Consider the following 18,344-nt stretch of genomic DNA (forward strand, 5'->3'; position numbering starts at 1 on the left):
TCTGCTAGACGACCAAATTCTCGCTGTTATTTGTTGCTTAATGACAACTTGTTATAGGGTGTCAGCTTGTCAAGGGATCTGGTTACGCGAGGTCTAGCTGCTGCAGTGGATGCTACCTCGCTACCTAACCTTTGTGGTCGAGTATCTTGCAGTCTTGAATGTAACCCTGCCAATAGCGTGCCAAAGCAACTCCCTTGAGAATCGCCACCGTTCAGCTGGATGTACTGTACCATGGACTTCATCGAGCCGAGGACTGCTCTCACTTGCTCTCTCGCTCTCACTGCTCGGGTGTTGCCGAAGTGCACGTGAGCCTTTCCATGTCTCAGTCAGTCAGAGACTGATCTTTAGTCCCGAGTCTCTCGACTCTAAACTGCGAGTCGAGCCACTCTCCAGCTCCATTATGTGATGCTGACTACGGATTACTTTTCAGCCCTCATCTACCAGGCTGCTACAGGCTAATCTCTTGGCGCTCGGGTTGGTCCTGCAGGCTCAAACGGCCTTGGCACACAAAGCATTCGGCACTTGCAAGACAAGACAATCCAAGATCGCTCGAACGAGCCTTGGGCGCCCTCCATGTTCCAGACCGTCTTTTCTCTCCATTTCGGAATGTATATTCTGCCTCAATGATACTTTGGCGAAAGCAGAATTGCACCGGCAAGACCCATCGGCCGACTCGTGGAAAGAGGGATGATGGATCACGGTTCGCTGGCGCCACAGCGCAGTAGCGCCCCCCCATTACCTCCCAAAGAGAATCCCAAAAAGAGAACCGGCTTTTCTGCGGGGTTTACGGCTCCGAGCGAAAATTTTTTGCCGCTCGGTTCGAGGCCCCGGAATATTGGAACTGGGGTTTTGGTCGCTTCGTTCTCCAAGGTTCACCCGGTGAATGTTTTGCGTTAGTGAGCACAAATTAGCAGCCTGGGGTCAGGGCATGGATATGCGGGAACGTTATACGAGATCTATCCCTGTCATCTCGAGTCAATCTTGGGCCAGTGAATAATACGACATGGTTGCCGCATTCCGCTCCGAACCGTGCAACGTTCCATGCCATCAGCCACGTTGGTCAGAAAAATCTCACCATTCCATCATCGGACTGACATAGCCCTGTCTATTCGTCCGTTCGTCCGTGACTAGTGTTCGTTAATTTCCGCTCTCCACACTTGATATTGAGCAGTCGAGGACGGATAAACATTTTATCAGAGACAGACTAGCAGGAAAGGGAACTGCGTTCGAATGCCTCAGGAAGGATGATCTCAAGTCCTCATCGGTGTCATGTTCTTTGGAAAGACTGAGGACTTCTCTGATTATCTCGCTATTGGAATTAGGATGGCATAATTACGATATAAGGCTCCCACGACGCCAATCTCGAGGACGGCTGTCCAATGTTTCACGACGTCTCAGTCTGAGCACTTCCGTTGACTGAAATAGCGCACCGAGCACATCATGCACTTACAACATGCAAGAGCCTCATTCAGAAATAGCGGGAACCTCAATCAGAGAAGGTACACTTTCCACTTTACCTACCGCAAAAAAGTGGCGACCCGGATGTCCTCCGCGACGAGCGTGATCGTTTTGCTTACTGGCGAGGATAAACGTTCAGTGCAAATTGAATGCACCTCCTGCCTTTCCCTTGCCTTTGTCCTCTGGAGAACAATGAACTTCCATTCCAGGAGGGCCCTCAAAGTTAGTTTCAACATTACCCAATTACTCAACGGGATACATATGAATGTTTTCTTGGACAACCCGGATGCATTTTGAAGAGACTTGTTTGACTTGGACTGAGCTTTTTGCGGCCTCTCCGCTCCATTTCATCTGCTTCGTTCGCTATATCGCCGGGACCCTCACTCCGGAACTGATCGAATCGTTCGCCGTGCTGTAAGACGGGCTGCTTCCTGGGTCATCTCGCCACGACCACCGATCTGCCATGATTCGTAGATCACAAGCTGGGTTGAAATATGTTTTGAGACTCGCTAAACTAACCTTACTGGCTTAGATAGGCACTCTCCGGGCTTTGCAACACGTCCCTGGCCGCAACCACGTGCATATCATGCCCTAAATGTTTGCCGTTCTCGTGCTCCTGCGTCGCCAGGCCATTGAACTTCCCGTGGTGTTCACTAAATATGCGCAACCCTTGGATTGCCATACGTCTTATGGTTATAGCCGGAAACGTATTTATCATGCGCATATGTTTACTATACGTGTCAAAATTCCATTAAAACAAGATAGTACGACATGATCTATCTGTCTAGTATGTTCAGAATATCGCGCTCATACGCCAAGGCTAGCAATACCTGATAAGTTCAAGAAAGTTCAAAAGGATTCCTAAATCGGACTATCCCAATCGTTCAACATACATTATGAGTCCACAACAGTATTCGGCTCCGGAAGAGTCCCATCAGCAAGGAAAGCATCAATCGCCTTTGACGCTGCGCCACCCAGAGAATAAGACGTATGGCCACTCCCATCTCTCGTCAGCAGAATTGCCGACGGAATCTGCGCCAACAGGCCATGCGCCCAGACATAGCTAGTCTCGGGATCATGGAAGGCGTTAACCATCAGGATTGGCGGCGCCTTCGCCATGGCGGTTTGATTGAGAGTGTGAGGCGGGTTCTTCACGGGCGCGGGCCAGCCAATGCAGCCGGCTTCGTAGAGGTAGGACTGAGTAGCGCCCTTTGTGTGCGGTGCGAGGTAGTGGCCGAGCTGAGACTTGTATTTGAGCTGCGACAGGGTTGTGGAGCTGTGTAGCCAGTCGAGGCATCCGACTGCGAGGGAGGGGAATGAAGGGTCAGTCTCCCTGGTGGCTATCGTGGAGGAGAGGCCCGTGGCGTTGCCGGCGATGGTTTCGTTGAGGACATGCGCTAGGTTTGCCCAGCTCGATGACCCCCTGCCGGGAACTGGTTCTACGAAGTTCAGGTACCCGTTTCCTTGGACGTTGAGGCGGATATCTTCGCCTGTCACGAACGGGCGGCAAGTGCTCTGGTTCCCTCTGCATCCGGGCGCGGAAATAGGGGATGCATCAGCGAGGGTGACGAGGTCGTCGAAGATCTGGGGGAGATTTTGGCCCTTGAGCGGGCATTCATCCGTAGTTGCGGTGATATTACACCAGGTAAAGAAGTGATTCAGGACGTCCTCGTAGGTGGAGGACTCAGTTTGCAAGGCAGTTGTTTCGGTCTGCGAGTGGTCGACGTTCCCATCGAGGACCAATCTCCCAACGTGTTCGGGGTACAACTCTGCATACTGGGCGCCGATCTGAGTGCCGTAAGAGAGTCCGATTAAGTTCAACTTCTCTTCCTGGAGTGCAATGCGAACGGCCTCGAGATCTCTTGCGACGCTGGCGGTATCGAGGTTGTAGAATAGAGCACCGGTCTTGTTGCGGCAACTCTCGCCAAATGCTCGGTTTGACTCCACCAATGCTTCAAATTCTGCTTCGGTCGAGGGAAACAGCGAAGCGCGTTTGTTGTACAGTGTTGGGTCACATTTTACTGGAGTGCTCAAGCCAATGCCACGGAGGTCGAGTCCAATCACGTCGTAGTTCTTGATCGTTCCGTTTGTATAGAAAGGGATGCCGATAGCTTGGGCCATGGACGATATCGAGGCAACACCTCCTGGCCCACCCGGGTTATATATGATACTGCCATTTCGCTTTCCGGAACCGGGAGCTCTGTATCTTGACATGCCCAGGGTGATGGTCTCTCCATGAGGACGGCTCCAGTCCAGGGACACCTGGAGTTCAGCACAGTCAAGACCGGGCGCGGGTCCTATCAAAGGGGCGTACTCAGCAGGCAGCCCAATGTTCGACAATGCTGGGAAATTCTCCAGGGTGCAGTTCTTCCAATGGATGAAAGGGGCTGCACTGGAGAGCGAAACAAGCGACAACAGAAACAGTGGAAGCATGGTGTCCAGTGGGTTTCCAAAGAATACGAATGAATTCTTCAGCACTGGAAGCCACGGGGATCTGAAGAGCTTGTGTGGCTCGCTCGTCGCTGCCTGAAGCTGCAGAGCTGAAACTCCGCGTTTTTGGAGTGGGGAAGCTGAGTGAAAGTCGCGTAGGGGGCGCTTATCACCATCACGGCGACAGCAAAGCCGCAAGCTTGGCTCGGCTTGATCACCACGCTAAAATATGACAAGCAAAATCATGCCGCGGCATTTCAAGGCAAATTAGACCACAACAGCTGTTCGAGGCAAATACGTTTCCCTCTTTCCACACACTAGTTATCGAGTCTCTCGGAAACACTCAGACAAGTCTAGTACAGCGACTCATCGTGCCACCGTAACATACCGCACCCCTTGCGCGGTGCAATTTGTGTAGCGAATGATATGCGATATCAACTCTTGATTAACTAGCCTGGATGCATATTAATAGGTACTCGGTCTAACCCGCCGCATACGGACTCCTCTTCCTCAGCGCACCACCAAACTTCCATAGAAATATCGGCGCCAGAATCCCCAGCCCCAACGAAATGAAACCGAGGAGACTATTTCCCCACCCAAATTGCAGTGCATCATACATATAAGGCGCAAAGAGCGGAAACGCGAACCCACATATTGACCGCAAAAACGATGTCGCTGCTAGAGCACTTGCTGCGAACCGTGTATACGAGTCAATCATGTACGTCTGTGCACATTGGAAGGTGACAATGGTCCCCATGCCGAACATTGCAGCACCGATGTTCGGTGCTATCCAGTGTGTGTGATTCTCGCCTGTCCAGCCATATATAAACAAGCTGGCTGGGGTGAGGAAAGCTGGGATGCTGAGAAGGGGGACTCGGAATTCAGGTTTACCGGTACCATCATTCCTTGCCTTCAAACGGCGGTAGACTCGATCGTTGAGCGGGGCGCAAATCTGAGAACCAAGCCAGAACCCTACTCCTAGTGAGATGTAGTTCAATCCGCCAATGCCGATAGATTCGTTGTAGTATTGTTCGCCTGTCCAGAGAGTCGGAAAGGTCGAAAGGACGAGGTAAATGATCCCGTACATGTAAGCGAGGTAAACAGCAAGCGCTTGCACAATTGGCTGTGTCGTCAACAGGCGGAAAGGACGTACAAGAGCCGAGCTGAGTGTTTCGCTGAGTGTCTTGTTTTGGCGCTCTACTTCCGTTTGATAGGAAGAGTCGCCCGTTTCAGCACGGATTTTCTTTGCGCGTCTGCCAAGGAGAATAGGTGCGTAGGTCTCTTTCAGAAAGAAGAGACCGGCTATTTGGATGATCCCGTCGGCAATAGAAGTCGCGTAGAAGACCCAGCGCCATGTTGTGTACTCTGCGATAAACCCGCCAGCGATGGGCCCAACTGCCGGGCCAAGGAGAGGGGCCAGACTGTAGATAGCAACACCTTTGCCTCGTTCTTCAGGTCTGAAGCAGTCTGATAAAACCGCACCACCAACCTATGTTAAAATTAGAATGTGTCAAACATTTTAGGGTTGGAGAACAACGTACCGCCATTGGAGCACTGCCACCTAGTCCAGAGAAGAGTCGACAAACGATCACCTGCGTCTTAGTTTGCGCCACACCGCAGGCAATATTGAAAACTAGGTAAAACAGATTGGACAATTGCAGAACGATCACCCTGCCATAGATTTCGGAAAGAGGACCAAGGAAAAGCGGGCCGACAGCGTAAGCCAGAACGAAGATTGAAAGCGTAAGCTGAGATTCGACAGCATCTGTAATGTTCAGATCTTTGGACATGGTAGTCAAAGCTGGTGCCACCATGGAAGAGGAGACCGGGGAAATGAACGTGAATAACGACACTGTCACTACAATCGCCCATTTCTTTTTTATGGTCCAATTTTTGGGGTTTCCAGGGTCATCTGGCCCATCCCATGTAACCTGTAGAGTAGTTAATATACTGATAGTAAACAGGACAACCGTAGTTTACTTACAAGCTTGGGATCAGGTGGTTGACCCGAACAAGCTGTCCTAGTCTTCTCCATTTCAGCTGTTGGTCCCGGCCTGTTTGCCTCCAGGTCAAAGTCCCTTTCGTTGACAATCCCGTTCCTGACTTCGAGTGCCACGTCTAAATCTTTCTCATTGTTTCCTCGCGAGGTGCCACGATCTGTTGAGCCTTCATTGTCATCGCCATAATAAACGGAATGGTCGTCGAGATAGACACCAGAGTATATGCGTGTGATCTCAGAAGACCTTGGTGGGGAACTTGATCTCTCCCGCTGGGAAGTCGATGTTGATCCCTGCCTAGCCGGAGGCCTTGAATCTACGGAATCCGAACCCGTGCTCGAGCGAGAAGAGTCATGTCTCGTGCTTTCAATCCCAGAGCGCTCACGGTAGTGCGACATAACCAGAAACGGTTGCCTCAAATAACCTGGGCTTCAATATCTGTGGGATGGACACTTGGAAGAGCAACCAAGCCAAGGGTCAGAGAAGCATGGGGTTGGTCTTAACTTATAAGATGACGAATTAAGTCCAGTCAATCGAACGCAAAACAGGACGATCACGGCGATACATCCATGTTAACACCGAGGTGGAGATGCAGATTGGAAGAGTGGAAAGATACGGTGGTTGTAACTTGAGGCGATTGGCCGTATCGAAAGCTTAACAAGCGAGAGGCCCGCTGGGGTTGTTGTCTCCCCATGTCTAGAATCGGCGATTAGGTGGAAAATTTTGCATGGCGGCCATGGCCTTGTTGAGCGGTTCAAGCCGCCGCTGGGGCAAGATACCAGGACCATTGAATTTGTCTTTTACCGCAGTGCTATTGGATGCAGCAGCGAGGGCAGACGGGTCTTCGGCACGATAAGGTCACAAGTCGCTTATCGCAGAACTGCAAAAGATCTATGATCTATCAGTCGGTAACTCCGTTTCCATGAATATCCAACTTCTAAAGTGTAGTTTCGCCAATGGCCTTCGACCTGTTAATGGTTTGAAATTTGATGCTGGTATCTGACTTGCCTTTAGACTTTACAGTTGACTCACAATGGCTCCTCATTATGAACAGTTATATTTAGAATGGTTCCGCTGTCCTTGATTTAGAACACCCGGAGATTTTAGACAACACAGTAACGGCTAAGCACCTAGCTGAGATATTGGTCTCCGAAATGCCATCTCTCATTTAAAGATAATATCATTTCTATATTATCAAGACCGCTATAGGAGCAGGATACACGCTTTATATATGTTGTTGAGAAATTACAGAGGCAGCGATGCCTCACATAAACAGATTGGTTGAATTGATGTAGACGGAGTTAGGCAATTAGGCGTTTTCTCCATACCTAGCATGACTGGTAGTACTGCAGTTCAGGGAGCCCACCTTTTGAAATGTTCATTCAATATGCGCTATGTATATGTATATAAACTATTTAGGTATCACCATTCCCATCGTGGGATTGTGAACTACTCACTAACTCTAACTCTATACAGTATCCAGGTCCATACTAACGTTACATATTGGCAAATACATTACGATGGGAAAAAGCCGACCGTAGAGCAAGCAGATTATTACCTTCCCCAGGTCTTGCTACATGACAGGGAGAACGATTATTTCGGAAATTCTGACGGTTTTTTTTGTTACAGGTAAGTCTCCACATGAGAGCTATTTTCTATTAAAACATTCTAGCTAACCAAGGCTCGGAAGCCGCAGCGACAACCAGAGACAATTTGGCGACGAACCATTTCAATTTAGCACCAACGGTCTACATGGCTGTTCAATGGTGACCATTGTCTCGCAGCGGGCTGTCTGGATGGTATGTGCATGGTATGTGATGGGTTATTCTGACCTTTGCTGATCATTATAGGTATATTTCTGGGAGGTTTTCTCTTATGCTTGGAGCGACGAAGTCGACCTAAATAACATAACATACATAGGTTTTCGGGAGAAAACCCTTAATATAATAAGGGATATCCCAGTGACTAACCCTGTTGTCCTGCCAGGGGGGAAAGTGTATGAGCCGCCTGTTGGGTCTAGTATTGACCTTAACTTATTTAACCAGCCTGATAACAGCACCCAGATCCTCCTTTATATTCCTAATCAGCTAAGATCCCGGTTAGCAGAAAGAGAAATCCAGCGATATGAAAAAAGAAGTGTACAAATGATCGACACACTCAGGGAGCGCGTTGGAGGGGACCCCGTGGTGAAAACATTCATCTACAATGCCCTCTATTATGGTGATGAGGCTGATGTGGATATGGCTGGCACCACTCGTAGAGGAATGGTTTTGTTCCAGTACGATCCGAACAGCAATAAGCGAAGAAAACGGGCGTGGAGACTGCTGTATGAAGATGGCTCTATTCGGGGGTGATTCAAGAGGGGTAGGGCTTGGCGGACCAGGCATAAATAAATAAGGCTTCTTCTAGTTAGAATCTACATGCAACATGGCGTCCTTTCTTTCCCTGCCCTTAGAGGTCCTCGACCGTGTCTATGAATATGTCGCTTCAGGCTACCAGCCCAGCCTGTCTTCCCTAGCTCTCGTCAACAAATATTGCTACCGGGTCGCTAGTAAACATCGCTTCCGACGTGTTACAATCAGGGCTCCCCTCGATGAGGGTGTTAAGCGATGGACTGACCTCCTCCAGTTTGCGTCTGCCTTTGCCGACGTCCGCAGACTATCAATCATGTTTCCGAATGAAGGAGGATACCACTCCAAACATTCATATTATACAAATGATCTGGACGACTTGACTTGCATCGACGAGTACTATGATCCGGCAATCTGGAATCTATTCAGGACTCCTCGTCAATACAAGGATGACAATAAATGGGAATCCCTAGTCAATCTAGTCAACCAATTATCCGGACTCCAGGATTTGATCTGGGCCTGCGAGATTCCGTTTCCACCTCTATTACTAGATACCCTGCATCAGAAATTACCTGACTGTAGACTGCACAACATGGCATTCAAGCTCCCAAGCCTTCACTACCATGCGCACCACCCACAGGACGTTGACAACAGAGACTTTACCCTGGCTACATCTCCAAACCTAACCAGTGCTCTTGTCCCTATAACGCATTACGACCACGATGGCAACGTGGCATATAATGAGGAGGCAGTGATGCAAATATCGGCAGAACTCGCGCTAAACTTGAGAGAAGTGCATGTTGTACGAAGGCCGATCGAGGCCTGTCTAGAACGTTATGAGGCTGTAAAACGAGGGCGACCACCCTGGCAAGGCTTCTTCCCAAACAGCCCTACGAAGCATGGATCTGGCCCGCCAAAGCAGGCACGCCTGCAACGGTGGAGTCTGCACCCTGCTACAATATCTTCATTCAAACTCTGGGAGAACAAGCTCGACTTTTCTACCCTCCAGGTTCTCCATCTCTGGCGGGTGGATACAAAAACTTTGTTATCTGCCAGTTCCCACAGCTTTGAGTCTCTCAGGGTCCTGGCGATAGACTTAAAGGATCCTGTGGGCCATAACATGGATTACAGCCTAGATGAGGCTATATATTTAGATAAAGCCGCGGCCTCGTTTGTCCTAGCACTTCCTCCTCTTAAGAAAGTCCATTTCTCCGGAGTACATAGACACGAGAACACGTTCCAAACGATCCTACAATTCCATGGAGCGTCACTACATACCCTATCACTTATATTATTACCATGTTCTAGCCTACCAGGCCCTCTTATGACAGTCAGTCGAGTCCAGCAGATTCAAGCACACTGTCCGAATATCCGCGACTTACGAGTTTCTATCTTACGCACCCGGGGTACTGCATTAGAAAGCGAAGCCACAATGTATCAAGCTCTTGGAGTATTTACTTACCTCACACACTTAGAGCTCCAGCTGCATCTGAGGGAGCCCGATCCTGAGTCTCTAGTTAGCGACGCTGATTATATAGATCCTCAGCAAATACCCGACCAGGAACTCCTTGTACGCGCAGCAGTGGACGAACCACTCGCTCGAGAGATCTTCACCAAAATCATAACCGCTGGGGCACGCTCGCTGCAATATCTAAGAGTAAAAACATCAACTACCTGGATCCCACAAGATCTCAAGCCTATCGCGTCAATTATGGCCCGGCATTGGGACTGCATGAGGATCCCCAGAGTCGGAAATAACCCCGCGGACATCCAGGTCGACGTGAAAGAGATCGGTACGAGATTGAGAGATTTAAAAAGGAGGGAACATGGGGGACTTAAGGTGGGCCTGGCTCCATATGAGGAGACATTCCGCGAGCTCTGGCCTGTAAAGTCAGAGAGCTGGGAGGAGGATTGGCATAGTTTTCCCTTGGAGGCAAGTGAGGGTATTTAGACTTAAGGTTATGTCTGTCATTCGTTCATGCAGTTTTAGTATGGAGTAATAAGGAGTTAATGTTGTTTAATCTGATATTTCTTATTTAAATAGTAGTATTGATAATCCAATGCCTTCTACATAACATTAAAGTATCGTTGCAACTAGCTGTGAAACCGGGTCAATATTTTTTTAACATCCAGTATTCTACAGATTTCCTAGCTCATGCCTGGCAAGTTATGCTTGTTTTTTGACCAATACCCATCGTATTCGAGATCGAAAACTAGAGGCGATTGCATCAAATTTGCAACGAGGCAGATTGAAAGAAACGAAAGCCTCGCCACGAAAATGGCTTAGGAGGCAATATCAAAGATTTCCGCCAGATACAGCAGGCTATAGTACATTGATGGCAAATTACCTTTGACACAATACCATCATCATGGAGAACAAATACTTATAGTCTCCTGTCACCTGCTTCTTATATTTGAGTGTGGGCTCTCTGATGCGTGTCGCCAACCAGGAAGCTATCACTGACCTATCTACAGGTGCTCATGCTTCGCCATCAACTGCCAGACCAGGAATGCAGCCGTTTTGAAACAAATCCACGAAGATCTGGTGATCAAGACGAGCCTGGGCGCTGTACCGATGAGCAAACACCTCCAGCACATCCATGAATCCCTCCTCATCAGCCGCAATTGCAGCGTCAATAGCCTGTTCCGGAGAGAAAGGCACCAGCTCCGTGTGATATCCATAATGTACCTGGGGACCAGAAAGAGGCAAAGAACTCCACGCGATTCTCGTAGATAGCGCTTACCAACCAGGCACGCAGGCTTATATATCCAGGACAATCCGCTTTTTCACCACCAGCATTCTAAGGGCAGTATTATAGAAAAATTCATCAAAGCTACTTCTTAACATATAGTTATAGGCTGATTCTAGTTATAGTCTTAGTATATTACTTAAAATAAACAAGAATAAAAGAGATTTGCTAGATAATAATTACCCGGTAGAGTACTTTATAAGGTTATTAGGGAGGACTTACTAAAAAAAGTATAGTAAATACTGTATCTTACCTCCAGGGATAAGAAGTTTCTTTACAACACCATTGCCGAGTGTAGTATATCTAAGAAGATATGCGGGCGGTCAAATTGCTGGGTTTGCTCCTAAGGCACTCTGCAACAATCCTTTAGCTTAGTTACTCGGCTAGTGATATGTGCCACTGGCGGTAATGATGATACAGTATATCAGCCGACTATCACCAAAGAGATAAAACTAACTTGAACAGGGAATTCACAGGTCCTTATTTTACAAGCACAAAAGCAGATTACGCATCCGTAATATAATCAAGCTAGTTGGAAAACTCGAGAAATGAAGATACAGATATACCAGTCACAGCCAATTTTCCTTTCCAGAGCACAAGAATACACACTAAGTGAAAACATCATACTCACGTTCTTGCGTCTCCTGGAAAGGAAACATTACAAATTTCAACAGAAGGCACCAGACAAGTATAATGTGAACCGGGCGAGAAGGGGTCCTAAAAGCAAGGACGTGACCAGGGACAAAAATACAAGGCAACAACTCCTGGACAAATCTTTCGGTATTTAATAAGTAGGAAATATAACACCATACATATCAAAACAAGTAGAATAAAAGAGTGCGGGCAGAATCAAATAGAGAATTCAATTTTACCCCATAAACAACCAGTGCTCGCTCGAAACGGTAATAAAAACAGGTGCAAGATCGTGTCGTATTAGTTGACGCGGAAGGAATCAAAGATGACTATAAGCTAATCAGTATACTGTGGCAATAGCGGTATTGGAGTTACTCACTTTCTTGGCCCCTGCGGCAGCCGCTGGCAATCCACATCAGTGTATTCAGGAAAGTGTAGCGGTCATCACCAGTCTCCATGGTGAGGTTCACGCGATACTTGTATGAATTAGGGTTTATCCCATCCGCCATTGAAGAGTCGCCTAGCTTGTCCAACACATCTTTCGCGCCTGTCAACCATCCAGTGGTTTTGACGACAATGAACGCCGGGGGATCGTCTGCTGTTTGTAGCAGGAAGCTTGCTCGAAGGCTTGTGGAATCCTTGGTCATAACCTGGGAGTCTTGTCCACCGGGCTACTGTCGTTAGCAAAGAGTCCACACAAAACCAAGGCATTGGGAAAAAACTTACCACAACCACTCCTTTACCCCATCTTCCAGCCCACTGGCCACCAACGAACGTGACCCAGTCTCTTGTGCCCCAGATACCAGGGCCAACGCCAACCTTCGGGTTCACCTTAAGGCTCAAGCGGAAATCCAGCTCGAGGCTAGGAGCAGGTATCTGAAGTGACCGCGCGACTTCACCTTCGGGAAATGTGTGGAGGAGGTTGTTCGCGGGGATCGAGTCTTTCATAACACTAAGGTAGGTGGGGCATTCTAGGAGATGCTGGCGTTGTCGACTAGTATTCTTTGCGCGTACCTGTTGGCAGTAAATGCACTGCACGGAGAGACACTGTTCCGCGTCAGGACCGGTCTCACTTCTCATTGGGTCTACCGAGCTACTTACCTTGTCTTCCTCCTTCGCGCGGAACTCAACGAACGCAGCATGGACATCATCGAGGGGAGGAGCAGGGAGACTTGAAGTCGACGTCTTTGGCTTCGCTTTCGGGGTGGTGCGAGCGGCCTGCTGCGGCGCGGGGGCAGAGGGGCCAGCGACGGGGCCAGAAGCTGGCAACGAGGGGCGTCCAGATAGGTTCTGAAGGGGCGTCTGCATGGGAGTCGCATGAGGATTGACCCCGTTCGACATCATCGCGCCGCCAGGCGTTGAGAGACCGGCATGGCTCGGTGCAGGGCCCGGTGCTGCTGGAGCTGGAGCACTAGGATTGGGGGGGTATCCATTCGCAGCGCCGATACCATTTGGCGTTGGCTGAGCGGGCTGTGTTTGAGCCTGAGCCTGAGCGCCACGAAGACCAGGGCACTCAAGCAGGTGCTGCTTCTGGCGCGATGTGTTTTTTGCGCGGATCTGTTGGCAGTAGATGCACTGAACGGAGAGACACTGTTTTGGGGGAAACGAGGATTGTCATGTCAGTTCGGTGACGAGATGGTGTTGAAGCGGTTTTGCTGAAATATTACGCGAAATACAGGAGTCACGCACCTTATCGTCCTCCTTAGCGCGGAACTCGACAAACGCCGCGTGAACTTCCTGGTCGACGGTCCGACCCATGTTCACGACTAAAGGGGCGAAAAAATCGATGGTGGAAGGATTAAAGGGAGCCCCCGACTTGAAAACGAGATGAGAAAGCGACTGAGAGAGGCGGATGGGATGGAAGTTGGGGGAGCTGGGCAGACAGGCACGCCTCTCAGGGTGGGAAAGTTGAAAAGGAAGAAGACGGAACGGAGACGAGACGAGACGAAACAGTACTAAGCCGCGGTTAACTTACGCGAGCGTCACGAAAGCTTACCACACCGTAATCATGCCTGTCCACGGCAATGGAATAACTTCACCAGCTAGCTTCCGACAGAGAATCCCCAAATCCAAAAAGTAAATGTTTCCATGTCTTCACCCTTTTCTTACTATTATAAAAGATAACATTCGCTCTTCAAACGCCCCGCGACACCAAAATTTCACACGGCGTCACCCTGTCACGCGGCTGACGAAGCCCACACGGCCAGTAAGCAGAAACAAATTCCTCAGTCTGACTGGGAGCTCGCTGCTATCATAGTCGGCGTCCCCCGTCCATCCATTTAATCGTTGCTATTCTAGGACACGCCAATAAAAGGCAATCCGGCGTCTAAGGAGGGGTGGGATCATAAAGTATTTCAGTGCCTGCTCGATTCATCCAGTTGCCCACTAATCATAATACAAGGATATCCTTTCTCTGAGCTGCTCTCATTTCAGGATCATATGCTATATGGTTCTTCGTTCAGAATAGTAAAGTAGTAATACCCTTCCATACCGTGATCTGGTGTAAGACTAAAGTACTGTAGATACTGCGTATGGTGTACGCGTACAGAACACCCAACTCACTTGTACTAGTACAGCTGAAGTTACAGCGAATGAGAATGTGGGATTGTGGTATTTCAGGACAAACTGCTTCTTGGTTACAACCTATCTCTATTATACTTAAAACAATGTGAATATATACATAATCTGGACCTCACGTTTATCTTGAACCTGCCGTTGGCTTTGTTATGAAACGAACGGGTGAAGAAAGTACCCGACCGCAGGCGCAGGAACAATGTCGCGGCACAGCCACAGCCACCGTCAACAACGCGCGCAGCTTCCCCGCGTCCGAGCCAGAGGCCTTAAACAGAGCGCATGCGGGTCCGGTCCGTAAGCTGAGGTTAGAGTAGGGTTGCTTTATATCCTGGGGCTTGAGGGGGAGGACGGGTAATTATTGCGTAATATAAGACTACGATAATGATTGAGGATTTCATGTACTGATTCAATACTCCTAATATGATAGTATTTTAATTTTCGATGAACAGACCTAAATCAAGTTGAAGTATAAAAATGATATTTCACAGCGTGTTATTCAACGGTATGTACATACTATACTGTACATACCTGACTTGACGTATCAGAAGATGTATCCAAACCAAACGGAACCAAACCATCTCCACTCAAACTATATATTTACACCATGGAACAAAAGATAATTAATATAAGCCTCGGCGCTGAAGAAGGGAAAAAAAAAAAAAAAAAAAAAAGTTAACTTAGCAATTAAAATTGCTTTATTAAATTATTATTAACTTTATTTGCAACAGCTAATATTCAATCGAGGTGCTTTGAAGCTCCTTGGATATGTCAATTTAACTGTTAGTGAAATGCAAATCTTGTTACTCGAACAGTTGATGCAAATGACCCGAACCAGGGAAGAAGAAAAAGTAACTGCGTAAAAGTAGAATAAGATAAAGAACACAACTGTCACCGACCGCGTATAAACGATGTTACTGAGCATAACATCCTAGACCTCCGGTAAACGTATGAAAATTTCCCCATACTCGTAACGGACACCATGATCTGCGCTGCTCTGGTCTTCGTATGCGCTCTGGCGTACTGAAAGAAAACCCTTAGTCGCAAGTGCAAGGATATGCATGAGACCCTGTGTAGCGACTGCGGGAGAAGTTTTCTGTGGAGGCAGTAGAGTCGCGAATGTGATCTCAGGATCATTGGATGTACTTTCGGTAGCATTTTCTGCCGACGTCACCGAGGCTATCTTAGCAGCCAGGAAATCCAGGAAGTTTATACTCTCCTGGTCCATGGCTGATTCCGTGAGACTGTTCTGAAGTTCTTGCTGGCTTGTATACGCCGGACCAGCAGCGTCTGGGATAGAATCACTGTTTTCCATAGTATCGCCATCAAGGTAATGGCCTAGGTCAAAGCCTTCCAGCTTGTCGAGGTCGTCATGATAACCAGGAATTGACAGCGAGTCTATGTCGTAAGGAAACCCGCGTCCAGCGAGAGGGCTTGCGCTGGTTAGCCGGTTACGTACCCGTGAAATCCCTGAGATACCGACGCTAGCTTCTCTGCCGAAAGAGACGACTGACTCGGGAATACCACGGGATGACAAGTCACTCACGCTTCCGGTGCCCCGGAATACATTGGCCGCGGAGACGTCATGGCGGGAGCTTTGCACGGAGGCCGTGATGTTCCAGGGCATTTGCGAGGAGTTTCCATCATGAAGAGGTGGTGATGCATGACGGGCAAGCTCAACATCCTTGAGAAGTTAGCGTTACTGGTTCTCGAAGTTAATTATAGAGTTGTACCTGGTTCCAGAAATTATTGTCATCCACGAGCTCCAACCTGCCCAGATGTGTGTCGTCTTCCTCTCTTGCGCGTACACGACGTGCCTCAGACTCAGATTCATCATCAAAAGGGCGTTTGCGACTTAATTTATTGGGAGCAAGAGTATTGTATAGCTCATCGCCGGAGAAGAAGCGCAATGGGTGAGTAAATTGAGCTGTTCCAACACCGGCACCTACACGGCCGATACCCAGACCGAAAACCCAATACGTTGCATTCTTTTTCGCCTGTGTTGGTATCTTGTTGTTTCGCTTTTGCCTTGCAGTCACTACCATGTTATGCAAATATTCGTCATTCATGCGGGCCAAGTCGACATTACGAAGTCCCGTTTGTCCATCTGTTGAGAGAACTTTAGGAGCTCTTTGCCTTTGTGCAGCTGTCGCTTCATTACGGTTATCGATAACGTCCGGTTGAACTACAGGGTCGTCGCCTATGCCAAAGAGCTGTGCATGGCGAGTTGGTCGAGCTGGTTCATTTGTTATTGCCATTTCAATGTCTTTCTCGGCCAGCAGCGGCTATTTGACCCGTTAAGCACTTACGCTTTGAAGCTAACACAAAAGCTTACCTGATCATCAAATGTCAATTCATTCATTCCGGTTCCTTGCACAGCATGGTCGGGCTGCGGCCTCGCTTCAGTTTGTTGTCTATGGCCCAATTCGATTATATTGCCATCCTCATCAAACTCAAAGTCAGGCTGAAGGAGCACGCCCCCATCTTCGTTCGCCAAAACCCCAAAGTCAAGACCACCTTGAACGGAACTGGAAATATCTGCTTCGGAGCTAAATCCACCGTTGTCTCTCAGAATGTTGTCATCAGAACCAAGGTTTAGGCGCAGAGCCGAACTACTTGAAAGGGCGGATTGACTGAGGTCCGGAGTTTGAGGCAAGAAAACGCTAGACTGTTGACTTGGATCCATGTCAAGCAACCTGTTCAGTTTCGAGAGATCTAGGCCCAGCCCAGGAAGATTATTTTCCGGCAGGAAGGAAGGATCGTACGGTATGACGAGCTGATCAGGCCTAGGATAATTCAGTCAGTGCAAGAATGTAAATCAAAATAGAAAACAAACCTTGCCTTTCCGGCAGTTGGGTCTAGCCCTCCAGCCGGAACCGATCTCAGCATCTGCCTCATTCTATCATGCATCGCTTGAACATCGAGCAGAGTATATCCACATTGCTGGCTGTAAACCCTTGAAACACCATATCTAACACCGAAGACCATCAACCTCGAGCTCTCGTAAGGTGAAGGAGGGCTTACAAAAGATTACTCTGGAGCCTGAGGGCCATCGGCGCCGCTGGGTCTATGATGACAGCACAAGCCTTAGGAACATCCACATCCTGTATGGTCTTCCGGTTCAGTCTCCTAGAGACAGACCTCGCACCAAGAGTGGCAACTAGCCTGCAGGAGTAGTGTTGTCAGTATTTTGGAGTGTTTTATCAATATATCCGATTGCTCGTTGATGATGATGGCATACCAAACCGTGGCCACTCCGTGCTCGGGAGATGTAAGTACTACATGGAGAATGATATGGTTAGCATACTACCTCTGAGACTTGCTGAGTATAAAAATGTAGATTCTGCCAACAGTTTACTAGGAGGAAAGGATTGATAAGCGTACCTTCGTGACTGTAGAACATGTCTTTCAAATAGCAGTTCTATGATTTCCTGTTCGTAACTCTCCTTTCGCGTCTTCGTCACATGTAACGCGTTGTCTTGATTTAGTTCACGGTTGATAGACAAGATAAGGGGAAGGATGGCAAGGATGACTGGCCAAAGGCGAATTGGGAGTAACCCCTATCCACTACAAGCGTAGATGGAAGCTGAGAAAAGTCGGGGCGATGGTTCAGATGGATTGAGGAGAAGGTGTCGAGACGTGGTAGGGATAGAGAAGAGCCGGAGGAGTGAGAGCATTTCTAGAATATAAAACCTCCTCAAGGCCGTGACGTGATGCGACACGCTTCGCGACTACCGGTCCTGGAAAGGGGAAACTTGCTCAAGAAACAGTTTTGAATGAAACAGAGACATTTCATTCCCTCTCTACCAAAGTCCTTATAACGTATAACGCCGGTGAATCAGGTTTTTTTGTGAAGCGACAAAATGAGTAACAAGCTGTGGAAACGAGTATAAAGTATAAATGAAGGAAGACAGTAATTTAGTATGAAAACAAAAAGTAATGTAAAACTGGATGTACGTTAACTATGGACCCCTGCAAGAGCCAAGCCTAACTCTTACCAACCTAACAATCCCTGATTCATGATAGCAACCCGGAGATGCAAACAGGGTATGTATGAGAAATGCAACCAGAGACATTGAAAATACATATCGGCACCAGGAAAATAAAGATATTTTCAATTCAGACGGACGGTGAAAAAAGAACAAAAAAAACCA

At 48.3% G+C, this 18,344-nt stretch overlaps 1 protein-coding gene across 1 annotated transcript; it reads right to left on the bottom strand.

Annotated features, from left to right (window-relative positions):
- Positions 1–2,352: 2,352 nt before the first annotated feature.
- Positions 2,353–17,478, bottom strand: ASPSYDRAFT_207491 (uncharacterized protein; the record flags this gene model as incomplete). Its single annotated transcript, XM_040843922.1, has 17 exons — positions 17,432–17,478; positions 17,215–17,355; positions 17,027–17,161; positions 16,568–16,976; positions 15,924–16,475; positions 15,128–15,874; positions 13,309–13,512; positions 12,721–13,209; positions 12,346–12,666; positions 11,995–12,269; positions 8,177–8,290; positions 6,502–6,626; positions 5,873–6,309; positions 5,430–5,819; positions 4,807–5,377; positions 4,474–4,674; positions 2,353–4,004 (listed from the first exon to the last, which is right to left on the bottom strand). The coding sequence occupies exons 2-17, from the start codon at positions 17,241–17,243 to the stop codon at positions 2,353–2,355; spliced, it is 6,651 nt and encodes a 2,216-aa protein (XP_040699674.1). The 5' UTR covers positions 17,244–17,355; positions 17,432–17,478.
- Between the last annotated feature and the right edge of the window lie 866 nt (positions 17,479–18,344).

The sequence above is a fragment of the Aspergillus sydowii genome (genome assembly GCF_001890705.1).
Source record: "Aspergillus sydowii CBS 593.65 unplaced genomic scaffold ASPSYscaffold_10, whole genome shotgun sequence".
NCBI lineage: Eukaryota > Fungi > Ascomycota > Eurotiomycetes > Eurotiales > Aspergillaceae > Aspergillus > Aspergillus sydowii.